Raw genomic sequence first — 27,146 nt, 5'->3', positions numbered from 1 at the left:
GTTATGAAGAAGAATTCATATCATCTGAAGGATAGAGGAATCTTAAGGAAAGAGGGAGTAATAAATCTCCAGTATGAATGAGATGGTATCCCTTTCGATAGGATCCTATCAGAAGTCCTTGCAGATATGATCATGATAAGAAGATGCATCATAGCGTCATGGAAACAAGAGCTCGTATTGGAATCATGAAGAACATAGCTCTTGGGAATCTCATTGGATATTAAAGGAAAGGAAGAAGTCATCCAAGTCAAAGGGGAACATTCCAAGAAAGCAAGAAGCCGTGTAGATACCAAGGGTATCTAGCTGCGATGAGTACTATTATACAATCTGAACCTGGATCTTTTGAGGAAGCCATCAAGCATCAAGTCTGGAAGGATGCTATGCATGAAGAATATGAGGCTATTATGAAGAATGATGTCTGGGATGTGGTCCCGAGACCGAAGGACAAATCTGTTGTCACCGCTAAATGGCTCTACAAGATTAAACATGGATCTGATGGGAGTGCTGAAAAGTTTAAGGCAAGATTTGTTGCCCGTGGCTTCTCTCAAAAGAAAGGAATTGACTATGACGATATATTTGCACCTGTGGCTCGATATACCACCATCCGATCCATCATAGCCCTTGCTGCTACGCAAGGATGGAGTCTTCATCAGATGGATGTCAAGACCGCTTTTCTGCATGGTGCAATAAAGAAAGAGGTGTATGTAGAACAACCTCTGGGATTTGAAGTTCAAGATCGAGACACTTATGTCTGCAGGTTGAAGAAAGCCCTCTATGAGTTAAAGCAAGCACCCAGAGCTTGGTATGAGAGGATGGATCGTTACTTGATGAAGCTGGGCTTCACTCGAAGCAATGCTGATCCAACCTTTACTTTAAGGTTGTGGAAGGAAAGCCTCTCATTCTAGTGCTGTATGTGGACGACCTCTTCCTGACAGGTGATGACCCTCTCATTCATCAATGTAAGAGGGAGCTTGCTGCTGAGTTCGAGATGAAAGACCTAGGACTGATGCACTATTTCCTAGGCCTGGAGGTCTGGCAGAGAGCTGGAGAGATTTTCCTTTCTCAAGGAAAGTATATTGTGAAGCTTCTGGAAAGATTTGGGATGGTGGACTGTAAGTCCGTGTCGACACCAATGGAACTCAACTTTAAGAAGTTGAGTGGCAGCGCTGCCGGGCCTATCTTGGCCAATCCTACTGAGTATCGTCAACTCATAGGAGCTTTGATGTTCTTAGTGAACACCCGTCCGGACATATGTTTTGCAGTGAATACTTTGAGTCAACAGATGGTTGAGCCTCATCATTTTCACTGGGTTGGTGCCAAGAATCTTTTGAGATATCTTCGGGGCACGATAAACCATGGGCTGAGATACACTGCCGGGAGTGTGATACTCCGGGGATATACTGATGCCGATTGGGCTGGCAGTGTGGTGGATCGTAAGAGCACATCTGGATGTTGTTTCAATCTTGGTTCTGCTTCGATCTCATGGATGAGCAGGAAGAAGAAGTCGGTGGCTTTGAGCACCGCGGAGGCCGAATACATTGCTGCTAGTATGGCCTGTTGTGAAGCAGTTTGGTTGAGGAAGCTCTTTAGTGAGCTGTTCCAACATGTGCTAGATACCACTGTAATACTCTGTGATAATCAGAGTGGGATTCGTATGACTGAGAATCCTGTGTTCCACGACCGATCCAAGCATATTGATATCAGGTACCACTTTATCCGGGATATGGTACAGCGAGGCGACGTAAGGCTCGATCATATAGGAACTGATGAGCAGGTCGCGGATATTCTCACTAAGCCCCTGGGGAAGGTCAAGTTCCTAACCTTCCGTGAGAGTCTTGGTGTCGTGGAAAGACCCTATGATGTGGGTCCTGTTGGACGATGAGCTCTGGGAGCTTTGGGGGGCTTTGGGGATAGCTTCTCGGAGCTATAAGCACTCATAATGCTTCTGCCCCACCCTTGTGATTATTGAGCTGGTTCGCCACTCATTTAATCTGTGCCCCGTATGCATCCTACCCATTGAGTTCAGGGCTCATGGGAAGTACCTCTCATTTGGCCAATGAGGTGTGGAAAAGCTAGAGACTATTAGCAAAGACTGATGGACGCATCAGAGATTGCCGTACTCTCTATCTAGGATGGCATGGTCCAACCACTTGATCTGGGATCAAGATTTGTGAGGTCTGGGACCTCTGGACTGATTATGTCAGTCGGGGAATGATGTCTTTGTGACTGACCCACTTCTGTTCTGAAATAAAGAAGCCAGCAAAGCAAGTTTCGGCGGGATGACTCACGATGTTAATTGCACTAATAGATGGAGTTCTCCCTAGTTGAGAGGGAGTGTTAAATTTGGACAACTAGGTCCAAACTCCATGTTCTGATGCTCAGATTAAGAGGCTAATATTTTTGGATTCCTCTTTCTGAGAGGTGTAAAATCCATATAAAAATAGTCTTAATCCGATGAGCAGAACTTATATTTTGAATTTATTATTCTTAATAAATTATATGTGCAAGGTCAGCCAGTTTTGTAATGTAGGCTCACATGCCCAACAGATGTGTCACACACCCTCATTGATGGATATATATACAGGAAAAGTTGGAGAGAATTTGATGATAACACAACTCACATCTTCCTCTCTCATCCTAAAAGTACGAGCTATCTGGAGAACGAATTTCAGCCACACGTGGGAAGGACGAATAGGGTTTCTACTGCTAGGGTTTCGCAGAAGTTCTACTGGTTGGAGGGTTGTTGTGACACATGCTGGGCTGGATGACCAAAGGAGACTTTGCTGGTTGAAGCATCCTGTTGACCGCCGAAACGAACACATACATTTTTCTTGTTTCTGATTTGTCTTCTGTAAGATCTGCTTATATGTTCTATCTGCATTTTGCTTATCTACTTGTATGATTGCTGTGAGAAAAGTGAAATTGCTCTTAGCATAGAACATCTACAAAACTTTACAAAAACCCACAAGGGGAAAACCCATATATTCTTCCTTATGTGACAAAGAGAGAGAGAGAGTTCATAGTTCAACAATACATCAGAAACATTATCAAGAGAATAGCCAAACCAATACCCAAGAACAAGACGAAGTCTGAAACCACCCTCCTGAAATTTCGACCCTCCTTTCTCCTTTTGAAATTCGCTAGATCAGAGATAGACAAGACAAATACGATGTGTACATATGAGAAGGAGAGGTCTCCTTTATATAGCTTTTTGAAGGAGGTCAAATGGGTGCCTCTTGGGGCCTAGCCGACTTGAAATAATTGTGAGGTGACTTTGAAATATTTTGGAGGGAAATTATAAATTCAAATTATTAAATTCTTCACGTGATGAAAATATCTACCATGGCTACAATTTTCAACAAGAGGAAGACCAAAATGCAAGGTAAGATTCATTTTGTTTCAAATTTCAATACCTCTTCTTTCAAATTTCAAGGTCTCTTCTTTCTTTGTTTCAAATTTCAATTTCTTTTCTTATGTTTCTCTTTTTTGTTGTACCTTGTAGATTTTTGGTGGACAAGCTATTGCACTAAGAGCACCTACCTAGTTTACAAAAAAATGCCATTTGCGTGCTTAGCTAAACATGTAGCTCTTCAAGTTATGAGCACAAGTTTGTTGAAAAAATACACTCCAAGAAGTGTAATAGGTTAACAATTTTCAGATTAGGGTTTAAATTTATTATAAATTATAATTTATGTCTCGTCACCTCTAATCCATGTATGATAATTTATGATTCTCATGTAGGTTGGAATCTTAGTGCCTCAATGCCATAGTCTACAGCTACCACAATCTTTTGTTGTGGGTGAAGTAGCTTGAGAAAACACCTGACATGGGGGCCATATCATTGGATGGGATTGATACCACTGTTGCATGGAGTGGAGATTGAGATATTTGTCATGAAGTTGGCCCTTGAGTGGTTATAGGAGGATGTGTAGGAGGTAGTAGTGGGGAAGAGGAGGATGTTCCATAGCAGACACCTTTACAGGAGGTGGCAATTGACATTGGGAGTGTCCCACCACCTTCATAGACATAGACATGGGTAGTTGGACTTAGTAGTAGCACTACCAAAGGACATCAATGTCTAGCTTCTTCTTTTTCTAGAGGATGTCAGATTCCAACTCCAGCTCCAGAGCCTTCTTCTAGAGGATGTCAAAGTCTAGTCTTAGCGGTCTTGTTCTTCTAGAGGAAAAGCCATTACCAGATACATTACCTTTGGATGCAGAAGGGGAAGAGGGAATTGATATCTTATTTATCTTATTTCGTTGTAGATGATTCTAGTGTTGCGAAAATCACGATAATATTGGAAAATCGCGATTTTTTGAGTTTGGCGATATTATCGCCCGATTTTTACGTTAATTTTTTTTTCACAAAAAATCGCGATAACTTGAAATAATCTCGATTTTTAAGAAAAAAATCTTGATTAATTTTTTTTTGCTGATTTTTTGATGAGGAGGAGCAATAGGAGGAGGAGGCGACACAACCTACCCAGGCTACCCCTGTCACCAGTAGAGGACGTGGTCTACCTCCTATAGCTCCTAGTTCTTCAGCTTCTAGAGCACAGTAGAGTCCACTGCCAACTCCACTGACATCTACATCTGGAGGGAAAGCTATTGCATTTTCTCGCAAGAGGGGCAGAGGAAATCAGTGGTATTAGTTGTTTGGTTCATTTCATTGTATATGACATTATGACTCATGATATGAGATACATTATTATATTTTTTGTTGATATTTTGAGGCTGAGTTGGGACTCAGGAGTTAGGACTGACTATTCAGGACATGATTCATTGTTATGTGTGACATAGCACTAGAAATGATATTACACATCTTATATATTAGTTCTTTTAGTTCTTTTATCATATTTATGTGTCAATGTATTTATTTTATGTTGTAGATGCTTTAGATATTAAAACAATTGAAAAAAAAGAAAATTTTTGTATTTTATGATTTTTTTCCCCGATTATTTCCCGATTTTTACGATTTTTTCCGATTTTTTCCCTCGCCGATATTATCCCGATAACGATTACTGCAACATTGGATGATTCATGATGATGAAATATATTTATTATATTTTTTGATTGTATTTTGAGGCTTACAGTCAGGACTTAGGACACAATTCAATATTGATATGTAATGTATCATTAGACATCTTATACATCTTGTACATAAGTTTTAGTTTCATATTGACATGACAATGCGTTTATTTGATGTTGTTGTTGCTTTGGATATTTAAAAAATTGAAAAAAATGATTAATTTTGTAATTTTTAAAATTTTCCAATATTTTTTTTATCATTTCCCTGATGTTGTTGATAAGTTATGTTGTCGCGCGGATTGGCACGACAACGCTCAGACCGGGGGCTGTCACTCTGATCCCTGGTCTCTCCGTTTAAGCCTGTCTCCTGCGGCTAAGGGGGGTTAGACCCTGTGAGACGATGGAGGCCAACTGCCGAACAATTGGTTGGGAGACACGAAACACGATGAGATAAGCACTTAAATGATTTGATTAATTTAACAGACCAGTGCCTTAAGAGATTGTTATTTAAACGATTACTTGTTAGATGGTAGAGAAACATAAACCGTGAACAACAATCATTTGTCAGCAGCTAAATCACATGACCAAAACGATATCCGGCAACTGAAAATTTTGAGAAAATAAATGCTTAAAATCACCAAGAGTCATAAACCATTAACCAGATATCATATTTCGCATCTCGACTTGAAAATTTTAGATCTCAGTATGAAAGATAATAACATGAAAACCACTGAATCAGGCAAAATAATTTTCCACGAAATTTTTATATTTTTTCGATTTTTTTTTTTTTTTGTTTGTAAAATCTAAAAATGAAAACTTAAACTTAAAATCTAATTTAAAAAGCTAACTATAAACATTAAAGTCTAATATTTAAAAAAAAAGCAAAATATAAATCTAAGCACTAATTAAAATTTTAACCAAACCTAATACTCTGACTATGGATTTTTATTTTTTTTAATATGCATATATGTTTTTTTTTTTTTATTTATTTATTTATTTTTTATGAAAATTAAAAAAAATAAAATAAAAAATAAAAATATAACTTCAAACTAAAAAGAGCCTACGTCTAAACGCAAATGCATCGGATCAAAACGCATCAACAAAAAATCGTAAATGGAAACCCTAAATCGAAAAAGACTGCAAAGCAAAATAACATGATACATTAAGGCGTAAACCAAAGACACTCTGTGCGATGACGGGTTCGGCGTAAAATGGATCAGCCAGACAGACATACGGTTTCTAAAGAAATTACGCAGATGTATAAATTGAATGGCATACGCTAAATATCAAAATTACACTATATTAAAATTAACGCTAGAGATAACCACGCAAATGCCCTTCAGGAAATCACGCAGACGGGTTCATCGAAAATTTCAGACGCAAGTTCGAATGCCAAAAAGGAAAACCTGAGACACGTTATTATTCTTTCGAAATTTTGTTTTTTTGAGAATGGAGTCGATGAAAACCTGGAGCGCAGTTTGAAATTACCTGATCACGTTTGCACCAGGAGAACTGACCTCAAAACTCTGTGCTGAAGAATGAGACGTCTTCAGGTGAACCGCCGTCACATTTAGAGGGAGAAGCGGAAGCGAAACTGTTCATTCACTGTGTTTCTTCCTTGGCTAGACGAGGGTATTGACCACCTACGCATAAACTCTAAAACGAAAATACCTCACAGGCCCCCAAAAAATACGAATGCAGGGTGACAGGAGCGTAACATTCTCAAAGGGACGATGAACAGATGAGTGAGCAGGATTAACGCACAAATGTATAGATGAAGGCAGCAATAGTAATCAATTTAAGATTTACGCAGAAGCTTACCTGGCTCGAGGTTGCAGTCATTACCTGAGGCTTCTACGCAAATACTAACTGACGCTTTATTTGAAATCTTTCACGCTGGAGTTTGCAGATTATCCAAACTGATTTCGCTTAGTGACTGGCCTGCGTGGCGGCAAATGCTTTGCTGCTTGACCCTCAGATTGATATGCGTTTGCAGTTTAAGGAGACGGCAGAGGCTCATACGTTCAAAATGCTTCTGACGGTGGTCCTGCAATTGGCAAAACCCTATACCTGCAAAAAGAAAACAAAAGCCCAAATAAAAAATCTGTATAAAACAAAAATTTAAAACCCTAATGAAAAAATTTGTGAAAAGCAGAATTTTGAAAACCCTAGATTAACTGATTAATGTACAAACTTGGCCCCTTAACAGCCAGATTTAGCAGTAAGCACAGAAAATATTTTAAGAATAAAAATTTGAGGTTTTCACTGTGAAGAATCTTCAGAAAATATCTCATGCAAATCAGATAAATAAACCGAATGATAGACCCAGGATCAAATCCAATTGGGCTCAACAAAAAATGCTTGCGGGAGTTGGCTGGTTCAGCCGAGAACTTCCCCGAACGCCCACAAATTTCCTTCAGAAAGGGTTTTCTGCACAGCTCAAAACAACCATCAGTAAAGAGGGCAAAAATGCTGCTAGATCTCAGAAAGTAATGGAGATACCTGCCATTACTTCAGAAATCCTAACAGCACTCAAACCCTAGCAAGTGAACAAGATACCTGTGTTCACAATACTCTACAAAAAGCTATTATTAACGGCTGAAAATAACATATGCAGAAAATTTAAACAATCTCACAGCATTCCAAGAGAGTAACACCAACAAGATATGGACCCCAAAGTCTTCTTTTATTAACCAGAAACAGATTTACAAGAGAGCTTCTTCAGTATCAGACTCACAGATCGAATTGATCTGAACTGACCCCTAGCACCCTACTTAAAGGCAATGACTCCAACGGCTAGTTCGAGTGATCCATGCTGAAATGATCTCGACCGTTGATGAGGATCAAGACATCTCTTGATCTCATCTGTCGATTTATAAAAAAATAGTATTTTGCATGCATCCACTTAAAATATTATTATTTTATTAGTTAGGGTTTTTGCTTTATTTTTTAATTTTTTATTATTATATATATATTTTTTTTATTTATTTTAATTTTTTAATTTTTAATTATTTTATTAATTTTTAATTTATTTTATTATTTTTATTCATTTTTTAATTTTTTAATTCATTTCAAAATGGATCATCGAACTAAGCCTTCGGAATCATCACCTAGGACCTAGGACTTAGGACTCATGAGGGGATTTAAAACATTTTCAACCCTCAAGACACATTTCATGATGACTTTTACAAATTTACATCTTAAGGGGACAAACTCACTTAATACAGACCCTCACAAATCACCCAGTTCTGCGACACAACTATAATCTAGCAGATCAACACACTAGGATTCTCCTAAAGTTCTAATGAGAAAATGCATCCCGGCTTTGGGGTCAGGTTTGAAGGAAAACTCTGCCGATCCGTGGATCGGTGAGACGAAAAACCTTCCGGGACGTAGATTATCATCAGAAAGTTAGGTCCACCTAGGCAAATTACATACATGACTCATGTCTGCTAAGATTATTTACAATTAATACATGCAGACTGGGTTTACAATCAAAAAGATCAAGTTGCTGATGATGGCAGGATGGCACGAACATGCTGATCAGGTGCTGCCCCTTTTTGCCAAGAAAAGGGGGGGGTACTGCATGGGTAGTTGACCAGTAGAGGTCAACAAGTTGCTTTCTGGACAATCGGTAATATATTCACTGAAATGATGTTGTAACATTGATATAAACCTCTACAAGAAACCTAACTCTATAGAAGTAGGCTCACAAGGGGAGTGATTTCTCTCCAAGTGACACATGTTAAACTCTAAGGTGAAGATGTCCACGAGCAAGGTTCTAAGGCCCAAGTACACAAGTTGTGTCTAAAGCTCCTCTTCCACAAGCCTCCAAGCTCTAATGCTCCTCCTCCATAAGCCTCCAAATCTCTAATGTTCCTGTAATATCCCTTTCGGGATATTTTGCATATTTTGCAAAAAACTAATTCAACAAAAAATTCTCCATAAAATTACCATTCAATTTACAAAAGATTGCCATGTAAAATAGAACAAGAGAATGCATGCAATTCAATCATACAATGAGCAGAAATAATCTCAGCTTTTATTATAATATATAAACTGGGGTTTTACATGTTGTAGTAACAAAATAGCTGATATAGCTGAGATAGAACTAGCCTCAAGGATCTGCTCCAATGTTGCACGGGCCCTCCACCAAAACTGAACTGAACTACCACTGCTAAGCTCTCTTGTGAATTCTAGATGAATTCACCAAGGGGAGATGGTACTCACCCAATCTCACTAAATCACCCGAGGGTTTCCGTCCTGGGGCTACCAAGGAAGTAGAGAACCGGGTTCCCAACCTCTCATACAAGAAGAAATATCAAATCCAAGATGTCCTCCCAATGGCCTCCTCCTTTTTATAAATCTGATGGACCCCTCTAGAACCTCCTATTTTATTATTATTTTAATCATTGAGCTCATTTCCCTCTTTTGTTTCAATTAAAATATTCTTTTTAATGTGGGAAAATGGTAAATTGGCCATCACACCTCCTCAGGCCACTGAAATCCTTGCTAACCATCCCATCCTGTAGATATTCTCGTTCCGGTTCCAACGAGCTATTACACTAAGGTGTTTCGTCAAGTATTCCTCTCGGAAAGCCACCTTAAGCGTAATTAAATGAGTTATGCACAATAATAATCCCGTTTTACGAGAATTATCAGAATGCAATGGAATGAGGAGCGAGTTGTGCAGAATCAATCTTGATGATGGAGGATGGCAAGTGAACTCCTCCATACCCCATAAAACATCTCCAAAATCCCTTGGGCCCGCTGATGAAGTAAACTTGCACCTGTGATCTATTTGCCTCCAACCCTGGAAGTCCATCATAACCATGCCACTGGAAAAAAGGCTCATCACAAATACTCCGCCCCAAGATTGCTTGCCCTCAGGCAATCCATCGTTTTTGGCAAATCTGGCAGTCCCGTGTAACTAAGAATCAACACCTGGATCCCATACAAACCACTGGGTGATGCCATACCTCTGTGCCACCCAACCAAGAACGGATTGCTCAATGCCCAGATCCTAGACTAAACTCTGACTCGACCTGCCATCAACAGATCCTCCCGGATCCCAATGGCACCATGGCCACTCGTCAGCACCCTTATCCCATGGCTTTAGTTGTGCTTTTTCTCCAACTACTGCTCCCTCAACGGAATACCAACTCATCACCTCTCTCCAATCCAACCCTTGGCGTAGACCAAGGTCAATCTCACCATGCTGACACTGTGCTGAAATACTGATAAGCAACCAGCTTACATCCTGCTGCCAACTAGAGCATATAATATCCCTCACATCTAAGGGCTCCTGTAGTACAATGCTCCTGACTAAAGATGATACTCCATTAATAGATACCAACTCATGATCTCCTGCCAACCTAATGTATGGAAACTTGTGCAAGGAATATATCTACTAGGTTGATACTAGTCCATGCTCAATTCTTGATGCTCTACCCGGTCAACCAACAAAATCTGTCCAAGGAAACCTGCCCCTCTCTCCATAATAGGCAAAAGTGGGCAAGATGTGCTACAAGCCTTGTCTATGTACTCTTGGAGAGGGATGCGGCCTGGAAATACTGCAACTCTATTGGCTGCCACTGCACCTATCTGCACCTCATCAATGGGCGGGCCCAAAGATGGATGCACCACCATCTCCAGAAAATCCTCTCTCATCTGTCTGAAAACTCCATGACCCTCCAGTCAACTAACCTCCTGCAAAACTATCCTGTCAGCCTCCAACACCTCCTGAGGACAAGTGTCTGCAAATACTGCCACCCTGCTAGCTGTCTGTACATTTGTGTGCTCCTCATCAATGGTTGACCCCAAGGGTGGCTGCTCATCCATCACGACCTCAATATGAACCTCCAATTGACTCTCCCCAAAAGGCTCATCATGCATACTGTGCACATCCTCCTCCTCAACTGACTCATGCTCCACCCTATGCTGCTCATGTTGAATCATCACTGGTGACTCATCATCCTGAACGTCTCCCATAGGGTCCACTGATTGCTCACCATACACACTGGAATATAAATCTAGCCTGTTGTCAACAACTCCACATGACTGCTCATGCTCCCCAGAGGCATCCTCGTATGACCCCATGGACTCATCCAAAGAAGAGTCCTCATCCTAAAAGACAGAAGGAATATCCTCCTGCTCTACCTCTGCCATCTCCTCTGCATCTCTCAAGCATGAGTGGTTAGGTCCCCAAGGTTCCTTGTAGATGAAGCAAAGACCCTTCCTCCTCAACTCATTCTTGCTGCATGGTTGGTCACCATAAATCCACTGCAACTCCTCCTAGGTCAACTGTCTCCTGAACAGTGCAATGTTCTGCTCAACTAACCTTTCGGCTAGTTCATAAGAAACAGGTGAAACCAACTGTTCCTCCCTCCAAATGGCCAACAACTTAGACTGCAACCTCCTGCAAATGGCATCATGGCCTCCCATACATGAGGACAAGATGTATTGCATGTATGTTATGATTGTATCATGATGATGTTTCCTAATGCTGAAGAAGGATTAGAACATTTGCAAGATCGAAACATTACACTCCAACTCAAACATGAGGTCATAAGATCTAACCAAGGCCATGACTTCTAGAATCTCTAGCCTCTTCCCAAAAGTAGGGCCCTCACTGTTATCCAAATCCTAAAAGGTCCCCACTATCAGCCTGAAGACTCTTCTCATAATGTTATCACTATAAGGGGGTATAGTTGCGGTCAGCATCATGATACTACTGAGACAAGAGGCCATTGGAAGTTTGACGCCTATACAAGGGTGCTCCAGATACTTGTTTTGTACTAAGGCAAGCATGGCTGGTTTGAGAGCCCAAATTAAGCTTTTACCATCTGATTGATGCACCTCGGAAAGGAGTGAAGCAAGTTATTCTAGCTTTAGAAGGGATTTTACTGTAAACCCATGAATCTCAAATCTGTCCCAAGTGCAAGAATATTGTTTCCCAAATCATGTTCTTTTTGTGGTTGTTCCCGCTGTAGCATAGAAAGTATCCCCTTGGAAAGGGATCTGTTGATTGTTGTTGCTAGCTTATCAAGGGATTTTGTGAATGTTTCATCCATGTTATAGTCCAATGAAGTCAAGTACATGAAGCTATTTTGACTGACACTCTCTCAACTTACAACGCAACCACACAATGATGAGGGATTATCATTACATGACCGATGCAAATCTCCCAACAGATTATGCTTGCTACACTTAGTGAGACGTTAGTTTCCACAATGAAGCCAAAATATTTATATCGATATCTGCAACGTTCGCTCCAAAATAATGTAATGGTCCCCACTTTAAGAAATGTTTGACGACAATCCAAAAACCTTCTTAAAGAAATTCGAGCTTTGAAACTGTTGGCCTCAATAACTTTGGACTTGGCCTGTTTTAAATATCATGCTATGGCCCGTCAATGAAACTTGATTTTGATGTGGTGACTAACAAAATTCGATGGGATCCACTAGTCAAACAATTTTGTTTATCGATCTCTTAATCTGAAGCTTTGTCCGGTTCATCCCAAATTTGACGGTGCCCACAATATCACTCCGTTTGCAACTTCAATCTGATGCTTGACTCGGTCACAATCTCTACTTTGAAATGACGGCTCGACTTCCGGGCTTCTAGAGATCAACCTCTATTGCTTGATTACCAACAGAAGATGAACAACTCGATCATTGAACAATAGACTTTGTCCCTCTGAGATCTGGAACAAAACTCAGCCGACTAAATATAAATTCTGAGCAATAAACAGTGCAAATCAATCTCTAATAGAACTTCACTTCAGTGATCCAATCAATTCCTGAAAGTGATGGATGAATTTTGTTTGACAAGGATAATATCTCAGTCTTTTCAATGAGTAATTTAGACTTCAACAATGGCAATGACATAGCTCCTTCAACAACGATTGGCATGATAAAAACCCTCAAAGTTGTCCTTTCAAAATTTGGCTTAAAATTGATTTGCAAATTAAATCCTAGGATGGCAGGAAAACCAGCTCTGATACCACTGTAATATCCCTTTCGGGATATTTTGCAGATTCTGCAGAAAAGAACTAATTCAACCAAAATTTCTCCATAAAATTACCATTCAATTTACAGAAGATTGCCATGTAAAATAGAACAAGAGAATGCATGTAATTCAATCATACAATGAGCAGAAATAATCTAAGCTTTTATTATAATATATAAACTGGGGCTTTACATGTTGTAGTAACAAAATAACTGATATAGCTGAGATAGAATTGGCCTCAAGGGTCTGCTCCAATATTGCACAGGCCCTCCACCAAAACTGAACTGAACTGCCATTGGTAAGCTTGCTTGTGAATTCTGGATGAATTCACCAAGGGGAGATGGGTACTTGCCCAATCTCACTAAATCACTCAAGGGTTTCCATTCTGGGGCTATCAAGGAAGTAGAGAACCGGGTTCCCATCCTCTCATACAAGAAGAAATATCAAATCCAAGATGTCCTCCAAATGGCCTCCTCCTTTTTATAAATCTGATGGACCCCTCTAGAAGCTCTTATTTTATTGTTATTTTAATCATTGAGCTCATTTCCATTTTTTGTTTCAATTAAAATGTTCTTTTTAATGTGGGAAAATGGTAAATTGGCCATCACGCCTCCTCAGGTCACTGAAAATCCCCGCTAACCATCCCATCCTGTAGATATTCTCATTCTAGTTCCAATGAGCTATTACACTAAGGTGTTCCGTCAAGTTTTCCTCTCGGAAAGCCACCTTAAGCTTAATTAAATGAGTTATGCACAATAATAATCGCGTTTTACGGGAATTATTAGAATGCAATGGAACGAGGAGCGAGCTGTGCGGACTCAATCCTGATGATGGAGGATGGCAAGTGAACTCCTCCATACCCCATAAAACATCTCCAAAAGCCCCTGGGCTCGCCGATGAAGTAAACCTGCACCTATGCCCTGTCTGCCTCCAACCCTGCAAGTCCATTATAACCATGTCGCCAGAAAAAAGGAACATCACAGTTCCTCGAAAGCCATGTGCTCTCCATGTCCACCACACCTACACAACCACTACCTTAACCCAAGAATCCTCAAGTCAACTACAAGCCTCCATGCAAGCAACCAAATGTACCCATGCCATCCAGTATTCAATGCTCTCCTCATAATGCCCAATGCTCCTCCATAGCAAGCAAGCAACCAAACTCTATGTGTCGGTGACATGAAGTCACCAAGCTCCATAGATCTCCAACACTCCAAGGAAGAATGCCATACAAACATCCATACAAGGTCTATCAATCAACTAACAAGTCAACTCCATTGTGTCTGTCCATCACCGAACAACCAATGGTCATCTATACACCATGCACCCCACATTACATGAAGCAGCCCCAAACATGATGTAAACACTTTTGGAGTAACCTTGAAAGCTAACACAATATCTAACTACCAAGATACCATAAATATCCAAATTTTCATAGCATCAGTTGGCCCAAAGAAAATTCCCCTAGTACAAAAGTTAAAGCTTCCATTCTGGCAGGTACATAGATTAAGACTGTAAGCAAACAAAATCATAAAAGAGGAGTGTCATGTGACCAAGTCCAGTGGTAGGCAGATCATACTTGTTATTATCATTATCCTGCTGCCCTCCCCATCCCTGAATTGGTGGCTTGGGCTCAGGTGCATTTACTTCCATCAATCATTTCCCTGCTTCCCGAGGTTTGTTTGCTTTTGAGATTGCCAATGCTAATATGGGAGAATTCATGATTCATTTTAATTCTTTTCAAACTCTCTATTTGGCTTGTAATTGCTTGCTGATTTCTGGCAATTTTGGCCTAGTTGATCCAGTATATCCCTTTGCCCTCTGTCTAAGAAAAAAAATAGTTTCTAGTTTTTTAACTTGATCTCTGGGAAATCAAATGATTATCTCTGCAGGCAGTTTTGTGATGCTGAATAATACAGGTTGAAACTTGATTTATGGTCGATCATCAAATATCCAGTGTGTCGACCATATTCTTGCTTTCTATACATTTTCAAAATGACAATTACAAATTTGAATTTATATATTAAGCAAGTTGTGATTTTGCATCTCCTTGTTGTGGAATTGATTTTACATTTGCTTTTTGATTTTCAGCCATTTCCAATAGTTTTCAAATAAGTTCACATTTCTTAGATTATTCTTCTTTACTGTATGCTAAATTTAAATGTGAAAATTGGAAAGCCCTTAGGTTGAAAACTGGGAGGGCTATAATGATGTGGTTGAGCCTTGCCCATTCAGTGGCTAGGGTTTCCTGTAGCTGCCAGCACTATTCTGAGAACTCTACATGTTACAACCTGCTATGCTGGAGAAGGAGCTGTGAAGCTGGCTCTCTAGCTGAAGGTATGAGGCATCCATCGTTCCTAGCTGATATCGGCTTTAGACTGTTTGAGAATTGCTACAGGCTGCTTCTTTGCAGTGCTGTAGGAAGTCAAGTTTGCACTGTGGTGGATTATTAGTTGAACAATATGGACATGCCCAATAGATTTGAGGAGTAAGCCTTTGCTTCACTTCTCAGATCTTTAAAATCTGTAGGAGAGAAATGCCCAGTGTCAAGTGAATAGTAAATTCATCAGGACAGAAGACATTCCTGAGCAGGAAAGTTTGACTTCAGAGGCTAAATAGAAATCCATTGTATTGCATGAACAAATCTTAACTGGAAAGTTCACAGGCATATGGCTCATCCCTTTAGCAGTTCAGGTATGGGCCTCGGAGCATTGGGATTTTCCATGTCAACTTATTTACTGTGGCAAATGTCTTCTTTCTTGTTCTTATTTGATAGTAAAAGGGTGAGATATCAGATTTTCAGATGAGGCCCATACTCCATGGGTTGTAGGGGAATGTTTCTTTTCCACTAGACCATTGATTTTGATTCAGAAATGGAAATCTCAGCTGCCCCTATTTGAGTCATGCTTTCGCCTATCCCCATGATCATTTGGGATAAACTTATAAAGCCACACTCAAAATAATTGGAGACAAGCTCGGTGGCTACATTGACTGAGCTAAAGATAAAACGGGAAATATATACTTGTGCTAGAATATGTGTGGAAATGGACTTAGAAAAGGGCCTTCCAGAAGCAATTCAACTCGATATGGAAGGCTGGCGTCATCTTCAAGCCCTTGATTATGCACAGATTCTGTTCAAGTTTAACACTTGTCATGAGAATGGGCAATTCACAAAGAGTTTCCCGAGTAAACATGAACCACAGCCCCTTTTGAAGTAGGTTCCACCCTTTCCATCCCCCCGCACCCCTCACCCCCACCAGAACAACAATGAGCAAGAAACATTCAAACCACTGCTTTGAACGTGCAAGAAGTGTCAGCCCAAGGGATCTCAACCTGCAAAGAGTCCTCAGTCAAGATCGTTCAATTCCATCATTAACAGATTTTAAATCCTTAAAGATCAAGAGGAAGTAGAACAGAAAATTCCAAAGACCCACCCTGAACCAGCAGTCAATGTTCAAAATGAAACAGAGAATTCAGCTCAAACTATCATGGAAGAGCCCCCATTTGGGGTATCACGACCCCTTCAAGAGAATGATCTGGAGGTAGCTGAGAAGGAAACATAAGAGGAAATGGAGGAGAGGGGAAGTGAAGCACCTTGATAGTTTTGGTTTCCCTTCCTTTGCAGAAATTTTGAGAAAATACCTATGTCCCTCTCCTCCATCAACAGGGGGAAGGAAATCAAACCAACAGAGAAGAGAGAGAGATGAAATAAAAAAATATGAGGGGATCTCAACAAACCCTGGACACTCATGCTTAGTGGAGGAAGAGTCTTGCATAAGAAATAATTACATGCTGGTTTTGCCTTGTTTTGTGTTGGCAATTTGTTAGAATTTACTCATGTAATCCGGAAGCAGTTATTCTTAGTTATGGTAGGACAAAGACTGGATCACTTCCTTTCCTTCCATTGATCGCAGAAGGTATATTTTGTAAACTGGTCTATCATAAATATTTTGAGTTCGTACTTTTGCCGTCTAGTTACAGCGCCTTTTAATATAATATCCAGTTTCAGTTAAAAAAAAGCCAGGGGAACTATGGACAGAATTGCATTCAGGCAGTAACTAAGGAAGAATAAAACTATCAATCATGTATAACATATAGCTTTGTCAGCTTTCGTGACTATAACGACAGAAAAAATCATCAAGAACAGCTCGGCATACCTTTTTTGTGTTATGTATATATAACTACAAGCTACTACCTCTCCTTTCATTTTCTTGTTCTTTGTGCTTCCCAAGTTTTGATATTTTAAGTTGATGGAAGAAAAGTATAATATGAGACTAAGGATGTTGCGTATCCTTTTGTGCAGAATCTCCAGCTCATTACATTTCACTATTCGTAAGTACCCCGTGCTTGGCCACCCTATATGTTGGTAAGAGTTGTCTGAACTTGAAAAATTGCTATGAATTTTGATCATTGGTGTGATAAAATTCTTGGTTCTAAATTATTTGTTCATTCCTCAAGGGAGTTGCAATTGTATGTCCTTTTCCGAAGTATGCTTCATTTCTTTATTTTATTTCAATATCTATAAGAAACATGGAAGAACCTGATCTCCCTTATCATTAAATCCATCACCTAAGCTATAAACAACTCATAGTTAGAACCATTCATTAAGAAAACAAATGATTCCAAAAGCTCCTCTCATTCCTAGAATCTACAGTTTGCCTAGAGTTCACAGGCATCCCGCTGAGACCGATTCTCTGCACTATAAATTCTCCAATCTAAGCTTTAGCAGGTCTTCTCAGTAAACAACTTCAACTGTCAGTGGGTCATACTTCATCTTTTATCTGTAATTCAACTGATTTTGTAAGAAAAATAAAGAACATTCACATTTAAGAGGGCAACCTGCTGGTGAGCTTTGATGTGGTTTCCCTTTTCACCAGGCTACTGTTCAAAGAAGCATTTAAAATCAGGAGTAAGAAAGTCCCAACTATATTGCCAATCCCGTTAGGATTTGTCTTTAGTACATAATTTTAAACTTCATAGGAAAGGTACAATGTATTCATCTCTGTCCCGGTTGTTGCTACCTTTTTATAGAAGATTTCTAAAAAAAGGCCATCAGCGCTTCTCTTGTTAAGAATGAGTGTTGGTACCATTATGTTGACGATGCTTTTGTCATATGGTACTGGATACGAGAAATGCGAAACATGTTAGTATGTGAAACAAAAATTCACAGGTTTCACACATGGAGTGCTTATAGAGTTTTGAAAAGTTTCTTCTAAAATATATGCAAAATTATATATTTTTGAATTGCAAATCATTTTAATTTCTACGAGTAGATACACAAAGAGACATCATATCATATTTATTCACAAAGTTATAACAAAATCTTGGCCATCCTCATTCATATTGATAATGGAAAGTTTACATTGTACAATGTGTTACCCCTCAAATGACATGAGTGGTAAAGGTATATTTGCAGGGGGTAACGTACCTTATTTTCCCGAGACTGGTTGAGCATAGTGGCCCTCCTTGGGAGAAGTTGTGGTGCTCTTGGTGTTTGCTTCATTGGTGGTCTCATGCTCTTTGGTTGATGGTTTTTGATGATCTTGACTAACCTCTTTGGTGGATAGCCTAGATGATGTTTGGGTGATCTGATTCCTTGGTATTACATGTTGCATATATTGATGATGGTGTTTCATGGCTCCTTGAGGATGTTGATATGGTTATTGTTGAGGATTAGCCTCACTTGATGATTAACACACTTTATGGTTGGAAGCTTCTTAATATGATTCCCCTAGGAATTTTTGATACAAATTTATGTTGGAGCACTTTCACACTTGGTTACCAGGGAGATCTAAAGGTGAAATATTGCTTAACTCGGCTCAATGGATTAGTTGCACCCATATAATTGAGACCTGAGAAATTTGTCCTAGAGCCCTTTAAGAAGGGGTTGTATTCATGGTTGTTTACAGACATCCATATCACCAGCATACTAAATCAGAATGCCAGATAATGGGGACAAAGGAGCAGCACCTTGCTTAGATGTGTCAACTGCACATTTCAAGCCTGAAATTATCTGTGAATTAGTTGTAGCAGTACAGAGATTAAGTTCATTACATTGGTGATAGCCTTCTAGCAGAGGTATCCTTTAAGCTGGGGGACCACAGAATGGAAATTGTTAGGAGACAACAAATACTTGTGGCTTCAGAGCATTGAAGCCCTTCAAACGGTGAATTTTATTAATTAGTGGTTGGGTACTGTTGATGTTGGAACAAAAAAGAAAATTGCAACCATTTCACTTGTATTACGGCTAAAATTCAATTGTCGCCTGTTGTCGCTCAAATTGTGCAGGTGATTGCGACAACGACTCAAGGTGGGGGCTGTCACTGATCTGTCTCCTCTCCATTCTAGCTGTCTCCCTATAGTAGGCTATGGAGGGTAGTCCCTATGAAATGTGAGGAGGAAAGACCTATCGACAACCAACAAGTCTGGGAAACACCACTGAATGGCCTAGCAACATGGTTAATAATGATTAGCAAGTTCAGTTATTAGCACAATTAGATTAAATTATTTGAGAGACCAGTGCCTTAATGGAGTCAAATTACTTGCTTAATGTAAATTATTTACCAAGTCACTGGATGCACAATTGCTACTTAGGATGCTCACTATCCTATATGAAATGCAACACCTAAAACTAAGTGAAATGCAGGATTTATAAGAAGAACTTCGGCGTAAATCACATAAAGAGAGACATTTGTCGACGCGTTTCGAACCAACCAGTGTGGCTCATCGTTAGGACAAGTTGAAGAAACAGATCCAGCTTTGCATGCTAAATAGTCTGAGCAGAGCCTCCAACGGCTATCTTGATCAACGACTAATTTTGACTTAGGGACTGTAGTCAAAAAGTCAAAATGATAATTTAGAGGGAGTTAGTTAGGTTATATAAGAAAGAAATAATTATAGATGTTGATTACGTTATTAGTTTAATAAAAACCGTGACTTGTATGGGAATTAGTTAGATTAAGGACCTGACTTATATATATATATATATATTAAATATATTAAATAAATATATAAATAAAAGTTAGTTAGATTAAGGACCTGACTCTTATATATATATATTAAAAATATTAAATAAATAAATAAAAGTTAGTTGAAAGGTATGATTTAAAAATAAATTAAGGGGGAATTAGTTATGATAAAGACCAATATAAAGTTAAATGCAGGATCTTGATAAATTTTAAGTTAGATGCCTATCTAATTGAATCCTTTCTCTCAGCTGTTTTGAAACTAGTCTCTAGTGTAGGTTGTGGAGAGAAACCCAGGGAAAGACAACAAAGGCTATATTAACCAGTGATGAACATTGCGATTAAATCGCGATTTTTGAAAAAATCGTGATTTTTTCGCTGTAATGAGCCAAAAAATCGCCAACCCATAAAAATAGTGGGGGCGTGGAACAACGATTGAGAAAAATGATTTTTATTTTTTTTTCCTCTTTTTTTTTTTTCAGATAGTGGGCAAGAGTGAGAGCTAAGGAGGAGGAGAACTCATCTACAAGGGCAAGAGAGGAGAAATGTGAATGGAATTTAGCATCCTAAGCAAAAAAAATTCATGTTTGGACCAAGTTTCTTTAGCAAAGCATCATTTTCAGGTATGGGCATCAAATTTGGCGATTTTGTTTGTTTGTTTTTTTCTTGTTTTTCCTCGGGTTTCTATCACCCATTTATTTTCCATGTTTTTTGTTTGGATTTGATTGTGTTTTTTTTTTCATTTTTGCTGCATATAGTGGAGAGGGTTTATTTTGGTCAAAAATGCAAAAACTTGATTGTTAGATTTATTTGTTTAATTTCTTCTTGTGCCCTAATTTTTTCCCATCATTTTTGCTTGGGTTTGAATGTGTATTTTTTGCCATTATTGTTGCATTGAGTTGAGAGCTTTTTTGGGTCAAAAATTCAATATGTTGTATGTAAATTTTAATTTTATTTTTTTAACTAGCAATTCTTCTTGTGCCCTAGGTTCAACTTCAAACTTCAAACTTTATCTTACATTAAAATTCAAGTGTTCAACAAAGTTACAAATATGCCAAGGAAATTGGACTCTCTATGGGAATTTGGTGAACCTGATAGAGGGTTTGACAGATCAAATTTGACTTGCAAGTTATGTGGGCATCATATGACAGGGGGATATACAAATTGAAGTATCACCTTGCACAAGTTCCTGGACATGAGGTAGGGCCTTGCACAAATACAAATCTAGAAATCATCCGAAGAGCCCTCAAATCATTGGAAGAAATAGAGCAAACCAAATTGTCCAAGTCAACTTTGAAGAGTCAACTAGAAGGGAGTAGAGTGTCAGTATTGGGAGGTGAACATAAGAGTGGTACTGGTTCTACTTCACCATCAGCATCTACAGCCAACCCTGTAGCTACCTTATCGTTTTTTGTTCCTAGAACCACACCTAGTGCACAACCATCTATCTCTTCAGTTATTAAAAAAAGGGAGAAGAAAGACGCTGACAAGTTGTTGGGCAAGTTTCTTCTTTGGAGTGATATTCCTTTTAGCGTTGCAAGGAACAATCCATTTTTCTAGCCCATGGTTGATGCTATTGCTATTGTTGGCCCAGGGTACAAAGTCCCTTCATATGATGACTTTAGAGGGTGCATTCTTCAAAATGAAAAGGTTGACTGCACTAAGATATTGGAGGAGTTTAGGGCATCATGGGCACACACAGGATGCACTGTGATGTCAGATGGTTGGACCGATCAAAAGTGTAGAAGCGTTATTAGCTTCTTGGTTAATTGTCCCAAGGGGCCAATGTTTATGAAATCTGTTGATGCATCTGCACATATCAAAGATGCACGATTATTATGTGATTTGTTGGATGTGTTCATTCAAGAGGTGGGTCCACAACATGTTGTCCAAGTCATAATGGAAAATGCTGCAAATTATGTTGCTGCTGGAAGATGCTTATGGAGAGACATCCTACCTTATTTTTGACGCCTTCTGCTGCACGCTGCATTGATTTGATGTTGGAGGACATAGGAAAAATTCCTTTTGTCAAAGATATCATTGATTCATCAAAAATCATTACAAAATTTATATATAATCATGCATCTGTGCTTCATTTGATGAGAACATTCACCAACAACAAGGAGTTGGTGCGCACTGCCATTACATGGTGTGCCACCGGTTTCATATCTCTTCAATCCCTCCTGAATTCTATGTGGGACGTGAAGAGAATGTTTCTTTCAGAGGAGTGGCGTGCTTTGGCATATAGCTACAAACCAGAGGGAGAGGCCATATGCAGATTAGTTTCATACCAGGAAAGCTTCTGGGTGGGAGTGCAAGAGGTGTGTAGCATTACTGAATCTTTGGTAAAGGTTCTTCGATTAGTTGATGAAGACAAGCCCGCAATGGGCTACTTGTATGAGGCCATGGATAGGGCCAAATAATCCATTCGGACCTACTATGATGATAAGGGGGATGAAGGGTTTGAGAAACAACTCCTATGGGGAGTGATTGATGAGCGATGGAACAATACACTCCATCGTCCCATTCATGTTGCATGGATCTACCTGAATCCTGCATTTTCTTACTCTTGTGGTTTCTTATTTAATGCTGAGGTCATGGATGGATTCTTCACTTGTGTTCAGAGGATGGTGCCATCTCTTGCAGAATGTGCAGAAATCTCCAAAGAAATGGAGATATACAGGATTGCATGTGGCACATTTATCTTTGACATGGCTGTTGGGGATAGGAAGACTAAAATGCCAGGTAAGCTTTAGTTTTTGTTTTGAAATTCAAATTTCATTGTCTCTTCAAGTTCAGACTTTGCTTCAACTTTCAAATTTCATTTTTTTCTTATGTTTATCTTGTTTGTTGTAGATGCATGGTGGAGACGCTATGGTGGCAGAGTACCCAATCTTCGAAGGCTTGCCATTCAAGTGCTTAGCCAAACATGTAGCTTCTCGAGTTGCGAGTGCAACTGGGGAGTGTATTTGAAAAAATACACACCAAGAAGAACAACAGGTTAAAATATTCCAAATTTCCAATAAACTTTTTGAATTCATTAAATAATTTTTTTTTTATAATTATTATTTTATTATTTATAATTTATTAATTTATGACCTTTGTACAATTGGAGTACCAATGACTTAATGACATGGTTTACATCTTACTGCAATCTTTGATTGTGGGTGAGGCAGCTTGAGAGAACACCTGATGTGGAGGCCATCTCATTGGATGGGATTGACACCACTGCCGCATGGAGGGTTGAGGTCGAGAGGCCTATCATAGAGTCGGTCCCTGATTCGTTAGAGCAGGAGGTAGTGGAGGGGGTAGAGGAGGCGGCGGAGGAGGAGGAGGAGGAGCAACAGGAGGAGGAGGTGACACCACCTACCCCTGTCACCAGTAGAAGACGTGGTCTACCTCCTGCAACTCCTAGTTCTTCAGATTTTAGAGCACAACAGAGTCCATTGCCAACTCCATCGCCATCTACATCTAGAGGGAAAGCTATTGCATTTTATTGCAAGAGGGGCAGAGGAAATCAATAGTATTAGTTATTTGGTTCATTTCATTGTATATGACATTATGGCTCATGATATGAGATACATTATTATATTTTTTGTTGATATTTTAAGGCTGAGTTGGGACTCAGGACTTAGTATTCATTACATGATTCATTATTATGTGTGATGTAGCACTAGAAATGATATTACACATCTTATATATTAGTTCTTTTTTCATTTTTATGTGTTAATGCATTTATTTTATTTTGTGGATGCTTTAGATATTAAAAAAATTGAAAAAAATGAATATTTTTGTATTTGCTGATTTTTACCACTTTTTTCTTGGTTTTCCTGATTTTTTTTTTTTTGAACCCTCGCCAATTTAATCCCGATCGCGATGTTCACTACACTGATATTAACGATACCTTCCCTGGAGTTCTAACCACCAGATGCCTCCGACGCTATAGAGATTGTGGCTCTGACGATTGCAAGGTCACCGTGTTAACCACAAGAGAGGTGCTAGACTTCGCAAGCTAGGTGCATTGTTTTAAAAATGACCGAGCCGACTCCGAGTCGGTTGAGCCAGACCGAGCCAATGCCTGGTTGGGTCGGCTCGGTGGCCGAAACGGATCGGTTGGTCGGGTTGTTACCGAGCCAGTGATCGACTCGGCCAGCTCGGTAACAACCTGGCCGGCGCGGCCAAGCCCGAGTTAACTCAGTCGACTCGGTGACCAACGCTAATTGACGGTCTACGGATTATTTTGGGGGGGAAATGGATCCCACAGCCAATTCTAATTTGGCTTAGGGTTATTTTGAGGTTCATTCACCTTTCCCAACCCTATAAAAGCTACCCAACCCCTCATTTCCTCACAATTATCTCATTGCATTTGTGTGAGAATTTGTGAAGAGTTGTGGAGTTTGTTTTTGGAGCAGCAATGAGGAGCTTCGTGGGTAGCCATTAGAGCAACATTGAGGAGTTGGTTTGTTGGAGCAGCATTGAGAAGGCGGTTTGTGCCTAGAGGTATTTTTTTTTCACTTCTAAAATTTGTTTTTGCTTATTTTTTTTTTTTGTGCAAATCCGAAAATTGAAAATAGTGTTTTTTTAAAAGAAATGAACATTGAAGCAATGCTATTTTTTTGTTTTCATTTTCAGATTTTTTTTCCTTTCATTTCCAAGTCAAAAAATGGTTCTTAGAGTGAAAGATGTTGCTTGGGCATATGCTGAAATGGTTGACAATCAAATGCATTGCAAATTTTGCCATAGAAAAATTAAGGAGGGTCCTGGGGGCATTCATAGGATGAAACAACACTTGGCAGGTATTAGAGGCTAAATTACTCCATGTGAATCACCACAAATTGGGGAGATTAGGTAGGAGTTGTTAAATAGCTTTGAGAAGTTTCAGGAAGAAAAATCTAAGAAAAAAGAAATAGAGGCTGAAATTGGGAGGAAGAGGAGTATACAACAAATGATAGCTACCAACCCCCATTTTGATTTTGAGGGCTCTTCTCCTATCCCTTGTACTAATGCATCCAACCCCTTCTGCTATGTTCCTCCCTCTTTGGAGTCCATGCAAGAAAAAAAGAGTAAGGGTAAAATGAAAAAGAAGGGTGATATGAATATCAAAAGTTATTTCACTGTCACACCCTCCTCTCCATCAAAGGCACATGGTCCTCAAGTTAGTAGAAGTCATATGTAGCCCACTTTAGTTGGAAGAAAGAACTGAGAGAGACTGCTTGTGATTACATAGCTAGATGGTGGTATGATGTTGATATCCCCTTCAATGCTTCCCGTTCTCCATATTATGAGCCTATGTTTGATGCCATATTTGCTACTGGAAAGGGCTTCAAAGGCCTTACTATGCATGAGTTAAGGGGGTCTTGTTTGCGGAAAGAAATTTCCTCCATTGATGAGTATCTGAAAGATTTCAAAAACTCATGGTAAAAAACAGGATGTAACATCATGTCAGATGGATGGATTGATTAAAGGAATCGTACCATCATAAACTTGTTGATTTGGGTTAGCATCGGATGTGCTCTAGCCACGAAATTTGGTGGAGAGGTTGGGGCACATGAGATCTCCAATACCCAGAAAGGGTTTGGGCGGATTCTAAACAGATCAGGAGATATTAAAATAATTAATATTTTTAATGGAGTCCCTAAGTCTAAACTTAGGGAAAATAAAATATTAATGTGTATTAATATGAATCTGTGTTAGAGTGGTCCAAAAGACACGGATCAAGCCAGATCTAATCTTAGTCGTTGATTAGAGACTTAATCTCGGCCGTTGAGATATCAATAGAAAAAGTATAAGAGGAGGCTTGAGGGTCACTTGGAGAATACACCAAAGTGATCAGTCATTCTATTCTCTAGAGCGGGGTTTACTAAGAGAGATAGAATTAGTGATCGGGAGAGCAGCTGAGGGGCACTAAGTGTAGAGAGGCAGAGAGGTAGAGATAGTGCCGGGATAGCAGCAGAGCAGCCAGAGAGAGAGACGCAGGAGCAGCCAGTGCTCATGCAGGGCCATGCAGAGGCAGCTAAGTGCTGCGCAGAGCACCAGAGGGGCTAGCGTAGCTGATGCAAAGGCTTAGAGAGTTGACGCAGGCCAAGATAGGCTAACGCAGTGCCAACGCTAGGCTAGGAGAGGCTGACGCAGTCCAGATTGGGCAGACGCTGGGGTTTCTGGGGCAGATTGGTGCTAAGTAGCTACCAGAAGGATTATGCAGGGTTTCAGCCAATAGATTTGTTAGAAACCAAGAGGTATTACTGCTAAGGAAATTCTCTGTTGGGTAGGCCAGTTTCGGCACCCAGATTGTACTTTGATATTGCTTAATAAGAAAACCCTCAGATAGCTGCACCGGTTTTCCTACATTGGGTTTTCTGGGGACATTAGTCCAAAAATAATGGTGTCATGTGGTGTGTTTGTTCTCGTTTCTTTTAGTTGTTGATCTGTAATATGTTGAGCATGCATTGGTGTTTATTTTTAGTATTTACTTGTAAATAACTTGTTAAGGGAAAATAAAAAGTAGGTAGGAATAAATTAGAAAAAGTGCATGAAGGGTTTCTAACTAAGTAAATTTAGAAACTTCAACATGGTATCAGAGGGTGATTGCAGATCACAGGAGGACTAAAAGACATCAGCTGAGTGGAGCAATAGCTGCAGAAAACAACTGTCCCGAGGTGACAAAAGTTGTTTCTAGCAACGCAGAAGCCAAGGAGCGTGACACAGAGCCAGCCAGGGCCACACAGAGGAAGCTGGGAGCTGTGCAGAGCCCCAGCAAGGCCAGCGTTGCTGACGCAGAGGGCCAGGGGGTTGAGACAGGGCATACCAGGGCTGACGCAGACCCATCTGGGGTGACGCAGAGCCAGCATGAGGCAAAGAGGGGCTGACTCAGTTCACAGAGAGGCAGTTGATGGGGTCTAGAAGGCTGTAGGAATATTGCAAAGTGGAGCTGGTGAGGTACTGTAGTCAGAACAGTACCTGACAGAGCAGGGCCAAAGGAGTTGTTACTGAGGGTTTCTCGTCGTGGAACCCGGATCAGAAGTGCAGCTGCACAAGTCGATCAGAGTAGGGGGCATCTCGACAAGCGGTAGAAGGATTTCCACGAGGGAAATCAAGACTCAGGAGTCTAGAAGAGAACTTCCAGATGGGAAGTAGAGACTCAGAG

General features: G+C 39.8%; 1 protein-coding gene across 1 annotated transcript in view; it reads left to right on the top strand.

Moving 5' to 3' along the window:
• Window positions 1-27,146, top strand: part of LOC149166597 (ribonuclease 2-like) — a 186,341-nt gene that overhangs the window by 34,427 nt on the left and 124,768 nt on the right. The window contains exon 2 of the mRNA XM_089432703.1: window positions 17,341-17,369. Coding sequence (XP_089288829.1) covers window positions 17,341-17,369 — 29 coding nt within the window. The remainder of the gene's footprint in view (window positions 1-17,340; window positions 17,370-27,146) is intronic.

The sequence above is a fragment of the Pinus tabuliformis genome, chromosome 5_1 (genome assembly GCF_031772625.1).
Source record: "Pinus tabuliformis cultivar Carrire ecotype Pingquan chromosome 5_1, CPIR1, whole genome shotgun sequence".
NCBI classification, from domain to species: domain Eukaryota; kingdom Viridiplantae; phylum Streptophyta; class Pinopsida; order Pinales; family Pinaceae; genus Pinus; species Pinus tabuliformis.
This window is presented reverse-complemented; position numbering and strand designations above follow the sequence as displayed.